Source organism: Vanacampus margaritifer, chromosome 1 (genome assembly GCF_051991255.1).
Source record: "Vanacampus margaritifer isolate UIUO_Vmar chromosome 1, RoL_Vmar_1.0, whole genome shotgun sequence".
NCBI lineage: Eukaryota > Metazoa > Chordata > Actinopteri > Syngnathiformes > Syngnathidae > Vanacampus > Vanacampus margaritifer.
The window spans coordinates 8,416,023-8,438,020 of record NC_135432.1 but is presented as its reverse complement, the minus strand read 5'-3'; the positions used below and the strand labels follow the sequence as shown (position 1 = coordinate 8,438,020).

General features: G+C 39.6%; 3 protein-coding genes across 18 annotated transcripts in view; 1 reads left to right on the top strand and 2 right to left on the bottom strand.

Annotated features, from left to right (window-relative positions):
* Nucleotides 1-766: 766 nt before the first annotated feature.
* Nucleotides 767-13,314, top strand: gdap1l1 (ganglioside induced differentiation associated protein 1-like 1). Its single transcript, XM_077569787.1, has 6 exons — nt 767-980; nt 5,127-5,319; nt 7,333-7,506; nt 8,105-8,199; nt 9,645-9,759; nt 9,841-13,314. The coding sequence occupies exons 1-6, from the start codon at nt 798-800 to the stop codon at nt 10,182-10,184; spliced, it is 1,104 nt and encodes a 367-aa protein (XP_077425913.1). The 5' UTR covers nt 767-797; the 3' UTR covers nt 10,185-13,314.
* fitm2 (fat storage inducing transmembrane protein 2) lies at nt 11,236-17,592 on the bottom strand. The gene is made up of 2 exons (XM_077569800.1): nt 17,406-17,592; nt 11,236-16,700 (listed from the first exon to the last, which is right to left on the bottom strand). The coding sequence occupies exons 1-2, from the start codon at nt 17,576-17,578 to the stop codon at nt 16,091-16,093; spliced, it is 783 nt and encodes a 260-aa protein (XP_077425926.1). The 5' UTR covers nt 17,579-17,592; the 3' UTR covers nt 11,236-16,090.
* Nucleotides 17,593-18,477: 885 nt separating this feature from the next.
* The window catches only part of rap1gapa (RAP1 GTPase activating protein a), a 75,508-nt gene continuing 71,987 nt past the window's right edge, over nt 18,478-21,998 (bottom strand). For all 16 annotated transcript variants that reach the window (XM_077569381.1, XM_077569389.1, XM_077569303.1 and 13 more), the window contains 3 exons: nt 20,867-20,946; nt 19,654-19,701; nt 18,478-19,565 (listed from right to left, as the gene is read on the bottom strand). In XM_077569381.1, the coding sequence (XP_077425507.1) occupies nt 19,693-19,701; nt 20,867-20,946 (89 nt within the window). In that variant the 3' untranslated portion in view covers nt 18,478-19,565; nt 19,654-19,692. The remainder of the gene's footprint in view (nt 19,566-19,653; nt 19,702-20,866; nt 20,947-21,998) is intronic.

Genomic DNA, 21,998 nt, shown 5'->3' with positions numbered 1-21,998 from the left:
AGTAGGGTTATAGCTTCAAAGTGTGGTTTCAAAAGAGAGTTATGGTTTCGAAGTAGGGTTTAAAAGAAGGGTTATGGTTTCAAAGGAGTTTCAAACCTTCAAAGGAGTATGAAGCCCTACTATGAAACTACTTTCATTTAGTAGGCCTATATTTTCAACCCAAGGCTCAACTTTGAAACCTTACCATAATTTGACACCATATTTACTTTGAAACCCCGATCCTACTATTAAATTACATAGGATTAAAAGGCTTCAATTGAAAATAAACTTGATTCCAATCTTTTCCGCAACGTCAGTCTCATTGGAGGTGAGCAAGATGCAGGATTGCTTTGTACCCGACTGTACTTGACATCCCCTGCTGGACAATGTTAAGAACTGCATTTGCTCACTGTGCACTTCTAAAAAAAAAAAAAAAAAATTTTTTTTTTTTAAATAACAATTTGAAAATCTGAATAATCTTGATAGTGACAGGGACAACGAGCAATTCAACAGCCACCAACATTTTGGAAAAACAAAACATTTCTTTTGCATTATTTTGTTGTTTTCAACAAGTGTTGTAGCCTATTAACACTTTTAATACATCTGCCCCCCTTTGAAACGTTTCTTTGGATTTGTTTGTTTTGTTTCAGCACCGGAGCTGTCCGTCCGCATGCCGCACGGCCGGTGATGCTCTGCTCCATCATCCCCTCCCCTCCCCTCCCTCCTCTCGCGCCCCCCACTCGCCCCCCTTCTCCTCCCCCGCCCATCGCTCCCTCCTCCGGTTGCTGCTCTGCTCGGCACGCTCAAAACGCTCCGTCATGGCGTCTTCCAACCACGTCCCCCCCGCCAAGTGCGGCTGGTGGCCCATCTCGGCGATGGACGAGGACGGCAAAACGACGGACGGCTACGAGTGCGACGAGTCCTGCGCGGCCGAGACCAAAGCGCACAATAAAGACCGGCTGGTTCTCTACCACTGGACGCAGTCTTTCGCCTCGCAGAAGGTAAGCTAGCAAAAAAATGGAGGCGCGTCCCCCTTGCTTGTATCTCAGGGTTTGTTTTGGATTCTCTCGGCGTGATCGTCCTGCTGCATGTGCACGCAAAATGTGTCTGCAGCTGCGCGCAGCTTCCGTTCGACAATTTTTTTTTCCCTTTTCTGCAGCAAGGCGCTCATTTGCATGATGTGTGGTCAATATTGACCGTGTAGCAACGCACGCATCATCACCATCCGCCTCCTTTGCATTTGACTTGAGTCGCTCTGACATATAACAGGCTGAATAATTGATGCACATGACGTGCAAAGACCCCCCCCCCCCCCCCTTCTGCAGCTGTACTGCCCTCACACATGTGCACATGTAGCCTACACTTCATCCACGAGTGCATATGGACGGGCCTTGATTTGCACTGTACTGACTCACACGTGAGTGAGCGAGTGCTGAGTGCAAAGATTTGCGTTTTGCCAAGTCTGGCTTGTCATGCTGGTGATTGGGCGTCCACACACCGGTGGGAAGTGACTAAGTACAAATACTTGGTTACTCTACTGTACTACACTTTTCAGCAGGGGCGTGTGGTCAGAGCAGGCAGGAGAGGCAGAGCCTCCCTGTCCCCTCCCCTGCACAATAAATTCTATAAGAGTAAATTTGACTATTTTCAGAGTGGGACCAAATAGACTGAGTTTTAGACTAGGCGAATATTCACACTTGGAAGAGAGTAAAATAAAGAATTGGAAAAAAAGTTACTCAAGGGTTGAGGAACAAACTCACGACCTTCCACTTGGGAGACTGCTATATTAACACCTGAGTTATGCCCCTCCTACTGTTTGCTTATCTCCAAGAGGAGACCAAAAACAGCGTTTTTGTTAAAAGTCCAGCTGGCAGCCTGAGAGCGATATACTAACACACAGCGACGCTGCGTGGCCCAGGAATTAGATCGGCTGTCTCCCAAGTGAGTGACTTTAAAAAAAATATATATATATTTTAGTCTCTTGCAAGCGTAAATATTACTCTAAAACTGAGTCTATTTGGTCCCACTGTATAAATAGAGTCAAATTTACTGTGTGCATGTGAAATCTAAAAATTATTATATTAGATTATTTTTCATTTCAGCTATGCAATCCTCTTCCATATCTGTGTTTTATTTTTTGATTTTTTAAAAAAAATCCAATGTCAATGACTGACATTTTTTCCCCCACTGTCAGAAGCCCAAGCCCAAACCAGTAGGGTAAAAAAGTTCATTTTATTTTATTTATTTGTTTATTTAACTTGTCAGGCATCCGGTTCCACCAATGCATTTTTATTTCAATTTTAAACGGGGTGTAAAAAAAAAAATGCCACTGCCGGTGACGTGACGTGCGAGCATGACTCAACTTTGCTTGAAAATGCGGAAGTGTGTTTTCATCCTGCTGAAAATGTTGCCAAGTAAGGTGGATTGAAAAAGGACACGTTGACGTCCAGGACGGGAAAAGGCCCCGTGAGTGTAGATCAGCGCAACAGCATCGGAGGGAGCATGTTGAGATTTACGCCTTTAATATGTCGGCCCTTCACCTACCTGCAAATTGTGCTGCGTCACCATGCCACAAACTACTGCGCCCTGCAAAAGTATTGGAACGGCGAGGCCAGTTCTTTTGTTTTCGTTGTATACTGAAGACATTTGGGTTTCAGATCACATTCATCAGACAAAAGTGGAGAATTGCAGTTTTTATTTCATGGTATTTACTGTACATCTTTTGTTTGAAGCCACACACTTTTCAAGTCAGCAGAAGTTTTGGAAACAGGCATTATGAAATGAATATAAAGTGAATAACGTTTAATATTTGGCGGCGTAAGCCTGTGATTCTTTGAAATGCTTCTTCAGGCCTATACTGAACCCTCTTTTCAGTTCTTCTTTGTTTTTGGCGGAGGAGGTCAAATTCATGCTCTATTGGGTTTTCTATTCTACTTGGCCAGTCCAATACCGTGAAATAAAAGCTGGAATTCTGAATTTTTGCCAGATATTCATTGTTGGATTTGATTGCTAAAAGTCTTCAGTATACAGCGAAAACAAAAGAAATGACTTTGCTTCTCCAATACTTTTGGAGGGGACTACTTTCTCTGTTGTGGATGCCTTTTATGAACTGTGTCCTACATGTCTTCATTCAAACTTGAATTTATGGACAAAACTAATTAAGGCACACCATTTAATCAGGGATGTGATTTGACCAAAGTGAAATTATCTGAAAATTTAGCCGGGGGTCTGGGGGCCGCTGGCACCCAGCTAGGTCCAGGGTTTTCCGTGTTTTTAAGTACTTTCAATGCACTCACATGACAAAGAAATAGACAAAACAACAGCATAAATTTTCAATGTATCAATTGAACTATCCCATATAAAATGGCAGTTTTAGTCAACTCAAAATCAGTCACATTCAAAAACATTGGACTGCCTTTGCTTTTAAAAACTATCACTGAGAATATCATCATATCTAACTAATGTGATTACTAAGTTAACACATAAATAATGTTGAAGAGTTCAAATTTCATGAACAAATAATTGTATCATGACCAAATGAAAAGTAACTCATATTAGAGCATACCACAAATGTCTGAACTACTAAAAAAAATAAATAAATAAAAAAAAAAAATCGGAATTTTTTTTTGGGGGGGGGGGGGAATAAAAAAAACGGAATTCCGCGAATTAGCGGTAAAATCACATCCCTGATTTAATTGATTCAGTAGTCAATTAGAAGTATAAACCTGTAGCCTTTACAGACTCTGCCACACAATCAAAACAAGGAAACTGGAATAACATTTGGATACAGCATCGGGAGAAACTGGGGGTTAAGGATACTTTGACAGTGGCATGGGATTGAACCCACAACCTCTGGGTTGTGAGACGATCACGCTACCACTAAGCCATGCCGCGAAAGTGGCAATAGCAAGCTGTTGTATATGTATCTCTATTTTGTTACTGCACAGAGTGGAATTTCATGTTTATTTGTTGTTGTTTTTTTATTTCCAATAAAGCAATATAAAAAGGACTATTATATTATATTAGAATTCTTCAGTTGCCAGCCCCATTGTTTTGTCCTACGTTTAGGCAGGTCCTGTACACCTGTTTTTTTTTTAGTCCAGTCAGCAAGCCAGTTTGGGCCATTTGTATACAGCCGTCATAGCAGTTCATATAATCAAACAATAAAAAAAATAAATGTACTTTCGTAGTCACATTGTCATTCACATCTAATCTAAACGGCACAGCCAGCTTCCAATAACAAAAAAAGGTTGCCGTGTCCCTGTTTTTAATTTTGGTCACTATTACTATTTTAAACAATACAGTCAGTTGTAATGATTCATTTGGTGTTTTTTTTTTTAAATTTTGTAACACAACTTATTCTGTTATTCGCAATACTCCATTTAAATAAAACACAATCACTATCGTAATTGCATTATCACATATCGGTACTCAATATCAGGATGTAATCCAATATAAGTACTTGTACTCGGTCTGAAGGTGGTATTGGTGCATCGCTAGCTAGTTTACCAGAGGATGTTGCTGCTCAAATATCATCTTTGTCTTTATACATGGTGAAGCAGCATGTGGCTCACTATGCAATGTTATTTCTGTACTCCATGTTCCAACTCGTGACCATAAACAGTCAGTTGTGTGTTTTTGGTCACTAGGTGGCTCATTGTTTAGTAAGAGTTTACTGTAACAGCAGCTGCCGTGTTAGTCAGATCTGCTTTCTGTGTGTTTGCCTTTACAATATGCTCTCAGTTTTAGGGAAACAACGTTTTCTCCTGAATAAATAATCACGAAAAAGTGAAGGTTTATTCTGCGCACCCTAAGCAGCTGAACCACTTGGCGTGTTGACGAGCGACTAACACCATTATGCAACAAAGTGTTGTTGCAAACGTGGCAGCTTTGTTAGAAATCTCACCAAATCTTGGCATGAAAATCATTTGGTTGACTAATTTCATACATTTTCATTCACGCCAAATTCAGTCCTGCGGCCCTTTCCGTTTAGTACGTTTGATCCAAGCCTAAAATTGAAATGTGAAAATCAGGCATTTTTGAGTGTTATGTGTGTAATCTAAGAACAAAAAAACTTTTCTGCCTCTGATGATATCTCAGCAGCGTCTGATGTGAATGAAGTGAGTTTTGGCGGCTGGATGTTGCAGGTGCGTCTGGTGATCAGCGAGAAGGGTCTCGTGTGCGAGGAGAGAGACGTGAGCCTGCCGCTGCAGGAGCACAAGGAGCCGTGGTTCATGAGGCTCAACCTGGGAGAGGAGGTGCCCGTCTTCCTCCACGGCGACAACATCATCAGCGACTACAACCAGATTATCGACTACTTGGAAATCAACTTTGTGGGAGGTAAGACTTCAGGCGGATTTTGTGCGGCAAGGCGGAAGAGACTGAGAATGTTTTTATTTTTTTTTTAATTTTTTTACGTGCTTGCAGGGACGCGCTTTCAGTATGTTGCTGGAAAATAGTCCAGTTCAAAGCATTCATTTATTCATTTACTATCAAGTTCGGTCCTGCAGTTTATGAACAGCCAGCGTGTTGAGCAATAACTTCTCGCGACTGAACCCGACTTAGAAACTTAAAAGTTGAAGGTTAAAAATAATTTTTTCAAAACATCCAAGTTCTAAAAAATTCAATGCGACTGTACTGTATGAATTTGGAACATTGCACTCAGTGGTGTACCACTAGCACCATATTTGGACAATCATTAGTTTACAATGAATTTTTGTCACAATTTTACGAGGTGAGTTTCTGAATTAGGGCTGGCACTAACGAATCTTTTTAGAATCACTTATCCAATTGATTTTTTTTTATTGATGACTCAGGTAAGCATGGAAGTGACCAAACACTGGGTCTGAGTGTCGCAAATATGTTTTTAAAATTATTCTTTATACGGTAGTTTTGAGGATGACATTTTTGTAGTCGACTTACAAAATCCAAAATATGCAAAAATATCACTATTCGCCACTAGATGGCAGACGTGTTTTAGTTGCGCTTATCCTGGGTCATACACTGCAACGTATGATCAAAAATGTATTAAGAGCACATATTTTGCACGCTCGTCCATATTTAAAATAGCGTTTTTGTCCTATTTACTGGTTAGGATTCAGTGATTTGTCGTTTGTGGACCCTTGAGTAGCTTTGATGAGAAATTGTGGCGCCCTCCAGCATTAAAGTTGCTTATCGCTGTTCTCGAATAGATTATATCGTATAAATGCGAATGGATATGGTTGTTTGTCCATATGAGCCCTGCAATTTCTGTGGTATAGAGAATGGATGGATAGATAACTGTGTATACTGTACGTTATGTCCTGTTAGTTTGTGAGGGAGGCCTGTCTTATATTATTGTCCATTCAGCCATTGCGCTCTTACGTAATCTTCTGGGAGCCTCAAACCAGGAAAGATGGCCGACAGCCGCACAAGTCCTCCCTTGTCTTCGTTTAATCTGCAGCCACGCATGACAAGTCACGATGTCCACAACATCAACACTGACCAGAGACTTTTTCATGTATTTTAAAATATTCATAACAATGTTTCCTTACTTAAAATGGCATGTGACGTCATTTCCGTACAGTGGTGTGTGTATATATATATATATATATATATATAGCTGGAACTAATGATTATTTTAATAATCCATTTTTTTTATTTATCGGATTTTGATGCCTGTGTCCTATTTAGATACATGGTCTTCTTTCATGGAGGACTATATACAGTAAATCAGAAAATATTTATAGATGCGAGGGTGAAATCAGAGGATTTTAACTTCGGATGGGTGAGTAACAATACCAAGAACTAGTATTTAGAAGATTAGAGAATTGCCATTAACTTCATGCAATTTTGAAAAATCCTATATTGGGATAAATGGGTATTTCTTTAAAATGATCTGTCATTTTATTTTTTTTTTGGGGGGGGTGGGGGGGTTACCAGTGATATCAGTACTTGGTATATGTATTGGTGACTACTGAAGAGTTAAATAGTGTGACTGATTTTGGTCTGAAAAAAAGTGGTATTGAGCATCCCTAATTATAACAATTTGAAGTTAAACAAGGTCTCTAAGCCATTCATCGCGAACAAAAATTGTCGATTAATTTGATAATCAATTAGTTAGCATTTAACTGATGAACTTCTAATAGTAACGTTATTAAATGGAATGTACCAAACCTTGTTGCTTGAAGGTCTTCTAAGAGAAGATCAGCCCAGTTGCTATCGATTCAATGCTTTAAGAACAAAATGACCTGGACCAATGAGAACATTCACAAGCACGTGTCAGTCCGGGATGTATCCCGCCTCTCACCCTGGGTTGGGCAGTATGTAAATTCAAACGGTTTCATCCTTGTTGTATTGGTTCCTCACCTGCAGATTCGGTGGCTCAGCTGATTCCCGCGGCAGACTCGCCAGTTCACGAGCGAGTGCAGCAGTACCGCCAGCTGTTGGACGGCCTCCCCATGGACGCGTACACGCACGGCTGCATCCTCCATCCGGAGCTCACCACCGACTCTATGATCCCAAAGTACGCCACTGCTGAAATACGTCGTAAGTGAAGCCAACTCGCTGCATCGCGCAGGGATGATGATGCGCCCTTTTTAGGGTGGACAGTTTGGAGTGAATTTCTAGTTTGCAGTTAACTTCCATGCGAAATTAAGATGTGGAATTTGGGGTACTTACCAAAATTGATGTCCACTATTTTATGGATTTTTGTGTACAGTTTATGCCTGGTTCATTTGTCTACAGTTTATTTTGGGTGTAATTCCACCGTTGGCCACTACTAGACGGTGGCACAAAAATGTGTTTGATACTAAATTAAAAAGAAAGAAAGAATGAAAACAGGAAGTAGGCCAATTTCAAGCTCAGTTAAATTTTTGCTGAAGAATGTTAAATCCTCTTTAGTCCTGCTTTTTACGCCTACAGGAAGCCTTTTTCCCTTTATGAAAAATCTCACCAAAGTTTCTTAATCATTTTTGTTATATTGTGGGCTTACTTTGTGGCTCGCATCACCTGAAAGAGCACCTGATTTTCAAAACCAAGTATTTTTTGCTCAGCTCTCCATGTTACTGGTGCCTTGTACATCAACGCGAGACATTACGAGATCAAGCCACTCCAGCGTTTGGATCTTGTGCGTTTGTGACTGCAGGGCATTTGGTGAACGCAGCAACGGAATTGATGAAGTTAGACCACGAGGAACCCCATCTGACAGAACCATACCTGTCCAAGCAGAAGAAGCTCATGGTCAGTCCAGTGCAGGAAGGCTTGCGTCTTTATTACCTTTTAAATCTACTTAGTATGTTGTTACAGCACAGATGCAATTTAGTCAACCTCTTTTCAAATATTACAAAATCAATTTCAAAGTTTGCACATCATCTGTAGCTGTTGAGTAAGATAATGCTTAGCATGTCACTATTGGTGTTATTTTTTTTCATTGACCTGACCTGAGTGACCTCAATGATGTCACAAGTTCTTCCAGATGGCAAAGCTGAAGCGTTCTTTGTTTCATTTGACAAAAGTAGAGCGATTGAGAAAATATAAGCCTTCTTTTCCACCATTGTAGTTTGAATGAGTTATGCGAGGTATATTGATGGAGACAGAATCGGTGCCCTAATTTTCATTTACAGCTGAGTTGATTCAAAAATGGACATACAGTAGACGTTGACGTATAGATAACAGGGTCATTGAGGGACTGACTGGCGAATTATGGCTTTTCAGTTCCTCTGTTTGTTTGTTTTTACTCGGCAGCACAATATGGAGCTGATGTAAGCTAGCAGGCTAGTCATTCTGTTTTGTTAAATTACTCAAAAGGCAACTCATGCAAGTAAACATTTTCTTTATATTGGAATTGGAAGTATTAGCGAGGAAATTTGGAAAGTTAGATTCCTAGTCTGTCCCTTTAGAACAAGGGTGTCAAACATACAGCCCGCGGGCTGGATCAGGCCCGCAAAGGTGTTTATTCCTATATCTTGTAAAGTAAAAAAAAAAAAAAAAGAGAGAAAGAAATTGTAATGTCAGACCAATTAATCAGAAAATTAAAACAAATAAATTCATAATTTCAGCAATCCTCAGATGAGCAATGTAACTCGTACATGGAATTGGCCTTGATGTCATTATTTTACACATAACCTAAAGTAAGGGTTTGTTGGGAAAAAAAATAAAAACATAGACCAACATAAATCAAGCATAAACATGCTGAATACGACACACATTCAGCTACTGGTAACAAAAACACGTATGACACGGTTTAACATCCTATAACTTCATTGATTATAACATACCCTGAACTCATACGGGCAAAGTGTTGCCGCGTTCCATTTGCATTTGTGTTAGTTTTGGAACAATATGTTTACAGTTGAACCCTGCTATTTAGGGCTGGCCTGCAAATAGCAAAAATTTGTGTAGAACTTACGCCATTTTTTTTTTAAGTTATATGATTTTACTGGTCTGGACCACTTGGTAATATATTTTCCTGGCAGGCTGGTAGTTTAGTCAATAAGTTAGCAATCAATAGTTTTCAATCTCACACGTGACAGGATATGGAAACTTCGGATGGAGTCGTTGAGTCCTTAAGACACGACACAATGACAAAGAGTCTGTGTGGACTTAAAAAAAAAAAAATGCATACCTTGAAACCGGTAACCGGCCCATACCAATTTTGAAGTGACTTTCTATAATACGCTTGGCAGGCAAAGATCTTGGACCACGATAACGTCAACTACCTGAAGAAAATCCTGGGAGAGTTAGCGATGGTTTTAGATCAAGTGGAGGCCGAACTGGAGAAAAGGAAACTGGAGTACCAAGGTAGGCCGGCACGACGCCTGTCCGTCTCCGTCCCGGTGACAAACGTCGGCAACAGTACACCACTGTCGTTTCCCCTGGCAGGTCAAAAGTGTGAGTTGTGGCTATGCGGACCTGACTTTACACTAGCCGATATCTGCCTGGGGGCCTTGCTGCACAGGCTCAAGTTCTTGGGACTTTCTAAGAAATACTGGGAGGACGGCAGTCGGCCCAACCTGCAGTCCTTTTTTCTGCGCGTGCAAAAACGCTACGCTTTCCGCAAGGTCCTGGGCGACATCCACACGACGCTCCTGTCGGCGGTCCTGCCCAACGCCTTCCGGATGGTCAAAAAGAAGCCGCCGTCCTTCTTCGGGGCCTCCTTTCTTATGGGATCCCTCGGCGGGATGGGCTACTTTGCCTACTGGTTTTTAAAAAAGAAATACATGTAGTGAATGGTCTGTCGGTGTGTTCAATGTCTGTATACGTGTGATGTTTGAACTTTTCTGTAACATTTGACGACTGCAGGAAAACCGTACTGAATATAGGAAACACCGATACTTAACCCGGGCGAGTAAAGACACAGTATATGAAAACATTCCATAAGACGACATTCTTGACTGCACATTTTCGGGTATTCGCGGCCTTCGTCCAGCTCATTTGCTCTTGTGTTTGACCTTTGTTGAAGGCATGCAACCACAAAATACCGCACTCCAATCAAACCACACACACACATTGAGGGTTTAAGTGACCTTGGCTTGCCGCGGGACTCGCACTCATTACTCCAAGTTGCTAAAAGCACGAAACTAGAGGAAAATGTTATTCAAGTAAGGGTCCTAAAAAATGTGAGTCGAATCTTTTTACCCCCCTAAAAAGTACATTATTCTCATAATGACTACAACTTCATTCTTATAATTTTTTTTTAAAACTCCTTTAAAAGTAAATAGTACTTGATTTATATAGTGCATTTCAACCTTACAAGGCTCTCAAAGCGCTTTACATTCGACTACTCATTCACCTACTGATGACTTAGCATCAGCAATTGGGGGTTCAGCATCTTGCTCAAGGATACTTTGACGCGTGACCCTTCTACCACTGAGCCATGCCGCCCCAAGTAAGACTCCTACTTCAAAGTATTCCGACCAAATTGAGATGAAGCTGAAAACGCTGTGCGTCGCTATGGATACGGGCCCACGTTCTTACTCGAAAAACAAAAAGTGCTATGTAACTCAATTTGAGAACGTGACGAACCGCCATTTTCCAACATACCAGCTGTACATGTGCAACACGCACACTTAATGTGAGCACCAGAGTTGATATCACACAGTACACTCTTTCCGCTGTTCAACGCTTTTAACGGTTCCTGGCGAATTTTGTGCTACCTAGAGGAAGACAAAAAAAAAACAACAAACAAACAAAAATGGCACATCCTCTTCCACGTGTGTCTAAACGTTGGAACCCAGGCAATAATGAGAGCGGGAAATGAGTGGATTGAATCCGCTGTTGATTGTTTGTCTTCTGGTTTTTATTTGCATTCGTTTATCATGACAAGGTCCCAATTTGTGGCAGAGAAGAGTTTCGTCAAGCGGAGTTTCATGACCTTGATGAGCCGTAACATCACATAGACAGAAATTGGCATATAAAGTATGTACAGTGGTGCCTTGAGACATGAGTGGACAAGCTGCCATTTGGCCAATTCGTTGCTTTGACTAACTTGCAAGTAGGCCTGCAACTAATCATATTATTATATTTATAATTGATTAATCGGATTAAAAAAAAAATACATTTAATTTCCATTCATTCAAAAACAAAATATTTCAAAAGGACAGTGCAGAAAATCCACCATACAATGTTGATAATCGTTTTTTTTAAAAAAAAAATCAAATCAGATAATCCATCTGCTTGATGTTAATAAAAAATGCAAAACACCATAGATGTACTAACCTCTATTTGGCTGTGTTAAGCAGTGCACATTAACAAACAATATGGCGCTAATCTCATGCATATATTCTTTATCCTCTGTAAGAAATATCTAACACTGCATCTTACTGAGTCACGTACAGTAGTTGTGAAAGTTCATTTGTTTTGAATTTTTTTTTAATTATGTCATTTAGGTGCCACTATTGATTATCTGTCAACTCATTGATTACCAAATTAGGCAAACAACTTTTTCCCATAATCTTTTGTTTGGAGATATCTAAACTCATTCACTCCCAGCCATTTTCACTGAAGCAACCCCCTTCGCTCCCGGCCGGTTTACTGGATTTTGACTGATTTTGCAAGGCCCACAGAATATTGTGTTCTATTGCTATAAAAACATGGAACCTACCAAAATAAAGATTAGAGTCTCTTCTTTCATCAGGAAAAATATATTTCTATCCGTTTACGTTTTGCAATTAGCATTAGAATATAGCCAGGCTTCATTATTATTCACAAATCTATCTAGAACTGAGAGTAAATAAGCTTTTTTTTCCCAACATGGCCCCGGTTGATCTCTTTCGCTCTGCTGCCACCTGCTGGCCGTTTTTATAATAACTACCATTTATTGAACCATAGTTGAGAGGCTGCATTTTTAGCCTTCTTTATGCTCTAGCATTAAAAAAAAAACATAAAAACGTATAAATACTAAATCTTTTGGACACTTAAAACATTTAAATTAGAACATATGTATCTGTTTTCTGGAGCAAATGAGTTAAAATGGTCTAAATTGTTGGAAATTCACCCTCTCAATAGTAAATATTCGCAAATGTCTGTAGTCCTCCATGAAAGCAGACTATGATTATCTTTGGGTTGTATTAAAATAAGACTGTTGTAAACATCTGCTTCTACTTTGGGGGGAAAAAACAGTAACTAAGTCCATCCATCCATCCATCCATCTTCTTGACCACTTTTCCTCACAAGGGTCGCGGGGGTGCTGGAGCCTTCGGGCAGTAGTCATAATCAATTAATGTGCATTTTCTACACTATTTGAAATGCCTTGTTTTTAGGATGGAACTTATTTTTTTGTGTTGACAGACTGATTATTAAATTAATAATTAGCTGCAGTCCTAGATTTTATAATGTTTTTATAAAGTCTGTAAATCCTGATTTGAGAAAACCATTTTGAGTTACAAACATGTTTAAACTTGTATCTCAAGGCACCGAAATAATAATGATCCCATCTCGATTTTGTTACAAATGTATTGATTGAGTGTAAAAATCGGAAGACTTTGCTATGATTGGCAAGAGGTTGCTTTAGTGGAAGAGCATTTCATGGCTCTGCCTGTCACTATACGTCGCTGGCAAAGACAGGTTAACACAGATTTGTTATTAGGTTTGGTCGGGAATCACATGACCTCTGCGACACATCCAGTTCCGACATTTGCATTGACTTATGACTAGTGTTTGGGCGAAACACGCACGTTGTTTGCTCTCGCACGAGGAGCGGCGATCTCATATATGGCACAAATGTGGCGAGGAGGTTTTGGCTTGTGAGCAAATGAACATTGGAGTCTGATCGATTTTAGGTTTGGAATAACAGCTGCGATGAAAATAATAGCGGTTTTGTTTTAAAACAGCACTGCACATTCCATTCGGAATCCAAGCAGGGGGAAACAAAAGACTTTGCTCTCCTGTGAATCACTGAACAAATCTTTAGTTGTATTTTTGAACGTCACGTTTGTGTTGATCTTTTATGTTTTTTTTTTTTTTATGGATTTGGGATGGAATGTGCAGCATTTGTAATGCATTTGCGAGAATGCATATAAAAGCAACAGTAAGGAAACAGATATGGAGTCCCTTTTTAAAAGGCACTGCAATGTTGATATTTGCAAAACTCCACTGACAAAGCGCAAATGAAAAAAGTGGAAGTGAGCTCACGTTGATTTGATTTCCAGGTTTCATTGCGACTCCGCCTCTCGACGAGGCCCGGAACCTCGTGCGTCACGCGCACACACTCGACAAATTCTACTTGTGATTGTGGCCGTTATATCTCACGATAATATTTTTTTATTTTTATATATATGCATTTATTTATGGTGCTTTTTATGATGTTTGTTCATAAGCCTTAATTTATTCCGTTGCCATCAATGACAAATAAATACAAAAAAAAAAAATTCTCATTGTGTTGTTTTCATTGTGGTAGTCCATGTTAATTGTTATTAATTATTGCATATGCGCAAATGAAATATGTCACATGAACAAAGTCTCTTCCAATTCAGCTTTTTAATTCACATCAGTGTTGATTTGTGCATCCTTACAAGTGACATAATGGGGACTTTGGTCTTCCTTAATAGCTACTAATATCAGTGTCACATAATTTGACATGACGATAATGATATTTTTTTTGCCCTGCTCAACTTGCTGCACACGTTTGCCTTTTTTATATTTAAATGTGATATTACTAGCAGCAGGGCATGCTGCAAACATAAAAAAATGTGCAGGATGCCATCAAAATTGCAAAAGATTTAACAATTTCAATTCATTCAAAAATATTTAATATATGTTTTTGGCACATGCAAGTGTATAACAGGAAATTATTTTCTTGTCAGTCTAAAGAAGCTCAAAAAGCATCACACATTAGTAGCATATTCACTTATTTCCAGTTGCCTGTTTACTGTGTTTGTTTGTTTTGCAGTTATAATGTGGTCCCAAGGTAGAAAACTGGGGCACCATTTTGTCACAAAGCTTGACATCATGTCACAACGCAATGCAATACAACCCAACACAGCATCTCCCAAATTGATGTTGACATTGTTGGCATTTTTTATTTGCCTTTTATGTGCAAAACATTTTTAACTGAATGGTTGGCTTAAGGCCTTAAAGCGCCTGGCAAAACATGTCTCTAAACCCTATGAGTGGAACGTATCACGAGCAAAAAGTGAGTCCCATACTGATAAATAATCCAATGAAAGTTTTCATTTCTTCCGCAGTAGTGTGTAAGTCAAGTTATTGGTTTCAATAATGAAGTGCGTCCAGAATTCTTCAGTAAAAATGTGGCTAAATACTGCAACTGTGTAGCATCTGTGAGTACGGTATATTTACCTTCCACACTGGGGCGCTATTATTATAACCTCGGGGAATCAAGTGGTAATTACTCGTCCTCCATTCCATTTCAAAGCCGTCAGTCTTTGACAGCTTCATTGTCTACAAACATTTGTCTTCTTAATATATCACTGTCGCTTCGTTCCGCTGGTGTGACGTCATTGCGTCGTGCATTCGCCATTATGTTTGGCTGTCGTAGCAGTTGACACTGTGTGTTCCTTTTCATGACCAATATGGTTGTTTCATGTTGGGTACATGGTTGTACTGAGAAACCTGACGGAACTTGTAAATTGGGATTCTAGTACATTCCAAAGATCCGAGCACATGAAGGCGATTTCACTAAATGACTCAGTGAGGAACGTCGCCGACTGTGGTCAGCCAACATCTACCAAGCTTCATTACAGGTTAATTCGTTTTTCTTTTGTTCTTTTACTAAGCATGTTTACAGGTTTGCACATTGTCTTAGTCCGTTCCTGTCCAGTCTAGCCTACACGCTAAACCGCACGTTAGAGTGAACGGTTACAACCACTTAGCACGAGTGAAAAAAGGGTGTCAGCCCTTGCGCACACACATGCAAACAAAAACATTATGCCAAGGGTATGTTATGAGCAGTTCCCATAGTAGTTCCCATAAGTGCATATAAGCTACAATGCATTTTCTGCATTGTCATTTTTAAACAACCCGTTTTAGAATATAGGAATGGAAATTAAATGTTTTTTTTAAATATTATTCATTGATTAATTTTAAAAATAAGATTAACCGATTATAAAAATAATCTTTAGCCAGTGTCCAGATTGAGTTTTTCTATGGTTGTGGGCTGTAATTAGACGGGGCTTTGGCACCATCTTGTGGAACCTTGGTGCCATGTCAGAAAGTGACACATTAGGAGCTGAATTTGGCACTTGGGAACATTTGTTCGAAATCTAATCATCAGTAAGCAATTTATTTGTATGAATAATGTGAGTAGATGACTTAGAAAAATGGACATGTTTGGGGATCATAGTTTGTGATATATTTACGGTTTAAAGTAAACTATTACTATAGGCCATTATTTAAAAAAAATAAAAAATAGTGACGTCAATTTCACACAGATTTCACCATTTTCACTAATGGGGATTACTGTAGTGTAATAATCAATTAGAATTATGAGTTAATACTGGTTCAAAAGGATTACCACGTGTGTATCTTAAATAAAACGCTACCGTCCATCGGTCAGGAAAGCATGCTTTCAAGTCGACTCGTAAACATCTGCGCTTACACCACACTTCCTGTACGCAATGGCCTACGAATAACTTAAATTGGAGTGTAGTGTATCAGCACATGGGTGCGGACGCGGCTAGGTGTGCTGCCTCTGTTCTTTCAGGTGCCGCTGCGGCGGGAGTCCCGGCGACCAAGGTTTAAGATACCAAAGGCCATACGTCAAGTACCACGCCAGCAGCCCGCTCGCGGTGCCCAGCAGCTTGTGAGACACGTCATGGAAGTAAACCGAGGTGCAGATGAACATCCACACCCAGATGATGACTATGAGGTTAAGCACCACGTACAGAAGGTTGAGTACCACCCTCGGTAGCGTGGACATACTCGCCGTCTTCAGGGAGGCCATGGGCGCCGTTTCCTCCACGATGAACAGCGCCGAGTAAGTCAGGATAAAGGAGTGTCCCGAGATGTCATAGCCGTGCCAGTGTAAGCCGGCGCGCCTGCACTCTGCTTTGGACGCAAACTGGCCGCTCTTCACGTCCATGGAGTCGGTTTGAAAACACGAGCCGGTCACGTCCTCGATGTAGAAGAAGGTCTCGGTGCACACGTACCACACGGCTGTGGCCACCGCCAGGGAGAGGAGCCGTCTGCCGAGGAAGACGGCATTCCTGCTGAAGGCCGTGTTGGAGAGGAGGATGAAAGGAGTCAGCAGCAGCAGCGTCCAACCCCACGATACCTTGACAAAATACCTGCAAGACCGATAGAAGGACGCTTGTGCTCATCAAAACATTCCTCAGGTGAGAGGTAAACAGTTCACATGCATATTCAAATTGTTCTTCTCAAAAGCCACCAACAGCACAGTCAAGGCCAGAAATCCTGACTAATTTACAGCTGATACAAACGTCTACACATCCCTATTCAAATTCAAAGTTTTGGGATATATTAAAAAAAGTGAGCTCAATAAATTAACTCAACTTCCTTGAGCAAGACAAGGTTCCCGGGACACTTTAGTCCGTTGCTCCACTGTGTTGTAATGTTGTGTAACAGTGCATGTTGACGCTTCAATGCAGACGTCAGATTTCGTTTGTGTGTGTGTGTGTGAACATGTCAAAGATCATTCTTCTTTTCCTCCCATCACCTCAGCTGAAGGAAAACAGCCGCAAAACATGCTGCATAAAGCAAAAGTGTTTCACTACCATCATATGACCTCTCGCAGGTTTAAACAACTTTACATTGGACCACCAACCAAAAAAAAAAAACGTAAAATGAAAGCACTGAAGTAACACCAAACTTTGGAATAGTTGTATATGTATATAAACATATGCGGAAAAATACACCAATTATGACAACAAAACACTCAACAATAAACCACCACCGAAGTTGAATAATAGTAGCAGAAACTGCACTGACCTCGGCAGGCTAACAACAAACTAGCAAGCTTTAGCTCTACTCACTCGTTGAGGAAATTTCTCCTGCTGCTGAAATAAGTCTGCGGCACGAGCTGGAGCTCTTTGAGAATGGAGCCCACGACTGAAATGAGCAAAAACATCCACGGAAATTTGTGTCTGACGGCTGGTATCCTCCACAGAGTCACCAAGTTGCACACGACGACGTCCACCGCCGCCATGTTGACACCCTTCGACCGGGATAGACTTATGCTTCTTCAGCGCTCCTTTGCTTGACAAAACAACGCCTACACAGCGCTTTACTGCCTCCTGCTGGTGAGAAATTAAATACCGTTTATTCACAAGTACATACTGTACAGTGGTTCGGCACAAACAGATTAGCATGTTTCGCTTATTATTTTTTAATGAGTTTCCTTTTTTTGGGGTAATGTTTGGCGTGGATGGGGGTCCCCGTTATTAGGGTTAGGGTTTTGAAGTACAATGTTAAACTGGGATTAGGGTTTCAAATTAGGTTTTTAAACTGGGTTGGCAGTTGATGTGAAAGTGCTATATAAACCATGATGAGCCGGGTTGAAAGTAGGGTTTCAAACTGAGCGTAGCGTTTCAAAGTAGGGTTTCAGACTCGGTTCAGGTTTTAAATCAGGGTTTAGAAGACTTGGAAGGAGAAGCTGTAATGTTTCTGACACCAAATTTTGAATACTGCTGACAAAAAGTCTTCTGCTTTATTTTTCCCTTGGCTCATTCAAACTGCATGTTGTCTTCCATGTGGCACAGTTGCATAACGAAGCAAGCTGCAGTTTTGTCCCCACCCCACTTGCTCTAGTTTTACATACAGTATTAGATAGAAGACAAAGAAGTGATTAAACCATGTGGTGCTTTGGCTTTTTTCACAATGTGGGAAGTACATCCATCCATTTACTTAACCGCTTGTCCTCACAAGGGTCACGGGGGGTCCTGGAGCCTATCCCAGCTGGCTTCGGGCAGTAGGCTGAACTGGTTGCCAGCCAATCGCAGGGCAACAATGTGGAAAGTGAAATATTATAATAGTAATTCAGAATATAAAGACATTTTTTACAGCTGATATTAAAAGTGCCAATGGTAATTGAAGGATAGACTGAAAACCAACTTAGCACAGGATTTATTTACAATTAAAACAACAACAAACATTTGCTTCATGAACTATACTTGTTTTTGATAAGGCAACTGAAATGATCCAGATAAAGTACAGATCTTCCCTTTTATACAATGGTCAGAAAATAATTTGGAATTATTGTAATCCAAAAGCTCTCAAAAATACAATTTCAAAAGATCTGGAAAATAATACATTGTTGATTTGGTCAAGCCTTTTTTTTTGTTTAGAACAACTACAACAACAACAACAAAACTATTTACACAATCAGTAGTTGAATTTGGAGCATTTTCTTTTCATCTTCGAATCAAATAACAATTTCTTGTACCAAGTTGACCCTGAAGAGTTTCACAGTTCAAAACATTCAAATTCACTCCAAAGGAAAAACACATTTCTTGTTTCTTGTTCTTGCTTGTGACAATAACAATGTTGCAGTTAATGTCCAACCAAAAACAACCAACTCAATCAATAAATAAAACAAGGAAACTAGAAGATAACATAGAAAGTGGTCAAGAAACAGAAAGCATGAAAACGAAGTGAATGGTGGATGCTTCCAAAAGTTTATAGCACATCTCGGCCACGCTGGAGTGACTCAAGTGATCCCATTGCAATCCTGCCTCCTTCCATTGTTGGACCTTAGACTACATGAACTGATGAGGGGCAAACACATTACAGTTGTACATTTCTTAAAAAACCTACACTGTCCCTTTTCAAAAATAAAGAATTTGAATGAAACCAGTAAAAAGCTGCAAGATCCTTTTGACAAGAGTCCCACGGCTCCCTCTTCATCCCGTGGAGTCGGAACACTCAAGGAGACAAATTGCATTTCAGGTTGCGAGAACCGTGAGTGAGCATTTGCAGCTCAGTGACAAAGAATCGAGTGTCAGGAAATCACACTCGGCAAAAGTTTGGCCCTCCTGGCGCTCACCCGCCGTATGTGTTGACACGTGGTGCCGGGGGCCGTCACCGAGCAGCCGTCAGGCGATCGCCCGCTGCTCTTCTCCCGCGTTCAGCACATCGGTCATGGCCAACGCCGGCACTTGGCTCATCTCCCGGAGGGACTGTGATCTATGGGAATGCTTTGGAAGAAGAGGAGATGAAAAATGTCAGTCAAAAGTTGTACACAAAATTAAAAAAAAAAAAAGTCTGCTGGGATGATGGTCAAACCTGAAGATGGAAATCCGCGATGCAAGCAGGTGGGCCGAGCTAACAGTTCTGCACACAAAGCAATCAAAGCACAACTAAATGAGAGTAGCACTCGGCACACGAGATCTGAGATAAAGCGCTTTATATGATGACAGTGAACTGATTTTTTTTTTAAACAACCAACAGCTTAACGCTAACACAAAATGCCATTAAAGGGCTAACAATTAGCATAGACAGTCAACGTGCCCCAAAGCAATGGATATTTGAACGCAAACGTCACATTAATTGTGAAACTATTCTCCTTTGTTTGTGTCAGCATGGCTGTTTTATACTGCCCCCCGGTGGCCAAGGCGGGCACACCAAGAAGCGTAGGACAACAAACTGAAGTGAAAGATTAAATCACGATGCACAAACTGCTTAGTTCTTTTTTAACTCATGTTTATTTCAAACATGCAGTCGTAAAACAAGAACTGAAAAAAACTAAACAAAAATCTAAAATATAAATATCCCAAATAAAAACTACCTGCTACTGCTACCCTGAAAGGAAATAAAGACGCAGACTTAAATTTAATGATCTTTAATGTTAGTACTCAATTTTTATAAAAGTACAATATTATAGCGTGCTAGTTCTCTAATAAAAAAACACACTCCACACTCATTTCAATGGGGAAAGAGGATTTTTTTGAATTACAAATGTGGTCACGAAACGAATTAAACTCGCATTTCAAGGCACCGCCGTGTACTGTAAATGTTTTCATCCAGACGTCGCACATACGGCACTTCCAGGTGGTAAAAGCTCGAGACTTCTCTGTGTAAACAATCTCTTCCGTGTCATTTGACCAAGGCAGTGACATAGAGAAAACAACCATATAGCTAGAATGATGACTTTAGCAGCCTTGTAGTTCGACTGTGTAACGTGTCAACTAAAAAGAAGATGTAAAATAAGCTAAATTGTTTCCAAGGAATACGGAACGGAACGCCTGAAATAATTTACATTTCAGCAGGTATGTTGTTTTAGAAGAAATAGACATGGTGGAAATGCAGACATAGTTAATGTAATCACTGAGGGACTGGTTATTATTATTGACTTTTCTGTTGCTCGGATTAATTAATATCCTCAGATATTGGATTCATTTGGATTGTTTTAAAAGAAAATGGAAAAGACCTAAACCCTTTGGGTCATGATTTTCATGTTCTGCCACCCAGAAGTAAGAATGAGGCCGGGTGGACTCACCGGTGACGACTGATGATCGTGAGGTCGCTCGAGTTTGATGCGGATGTCGGTTCCTTTCCCTCGTTCACTTTTAGCAGGACCTGAACGATTGGTTAGCACACAGAGAGCACCATTTGTGCCGATTGTTGCACTCACATGCATCAGGAAAGTCATCAAAGTAATTTCCACATTTTGTATGTTACAAACAAAACGGGAACAAATATTGAGGAAAGGTTGTGAAAGCGGATGCATGTGATTTTTTATTTTAATACATTTTTAAAGTTTGCATGTTAACTCATTCACTGCCATCGACGGTCATAGACGTCAAATATTTATTTGAACTATTTCTTCTTAGTTTAACATTTTTTTCCACTTTTGTTAACAAGAGTATAAAAACTTAGAATTTTTTATTGTACATTTAGAACAGATATAAAATTTGTGATTAATTGTGAGTTATTTCATGAAGTCATGCTTTTAATTACGATTAAAAAATTTAATTGCCTGCCTAATTTTTAATAATCTTTTCTTTTTTTTAAATCGCGTCAGGCGATTTCAATTTTTTAATTGTAATTAATCGCATGACTTCAATAGTTACCTCAGGATTAATCATACATTTTACATGTTTTAAATGTACAATAAAAAAATTATAGGTTTTCATACTCTTGTTAACAAAAGTGGACTAATAGGAATAGTTCAAATGCATTTTTGACGTCAGAAGCCGTCAATGGCAGTGAATGAGTTAAAATGTTAAACATTAGTGTGATATCTTCTAATGTTTATTTTTGTTTTACAATTTTAAATATAACAAATTTAAATATAAAATAATAGTATTACAAAACCTAACATTCTTTTATTAAACTAAAATAAAAAGTCATGTAACAGTCTACTTTTTTTTACCTTTAAGTTTTTTAAGTAGAAAAAAAACACATCAACATTAAATATATAGCCAAAATCTTTTAAAATTCAACTATTAAAAACTTAGTTACTTTATTGATTATTTTACCTTAAAAGTATAGTTACTTGACATTTTCCACAAATTGACAACCAGTTCTGCCAATAGTTTAGCATTTTTAATAGTGACAATTAAGAATAGTTTATTTTTAAATAAAAAATAAAATAAAGACAACTTTTTTTTGAAGCTAAATAACACTTT

Coding starts and splice junctions, on each gene's coding strand:
- fitm2 (XM_077569800.1), bottom strand. CDS start 17,578: ATGGCGGCGGTGGACGTCGTCGTGTGCAACTTGGTGACTCTGTGGAGG. Junction 16,701..17,405: donor AGGAGAAATTTCCTCAACGA/GTGAGTAGAGCT, acceptor TCGGTCTTGCAG/GTATTTTGTCAAGGTATCGT.
- gdap1l1 (XM_077569787.1), top strand. CDS start 798: ATGGCGTCTTCCAACCACGTCCCCCCCGCCAAGTGCGGCTGGTGGCCC. Junction 5,320..7,332: donor GGAAATCAACTTTGTGGGAG/GTAAGACTTCAG, acceptor CCTCACCTGCAG/ATTCGGTGGCTCAGCTGATT. Junction 9,760..9,840: donor AAGGAAACTGGAGTACCAAG/GTAGGCCGGCAC, acceptor TTCCCCTGGCAG/GTCAAAAGTGTGAGTTGTGG.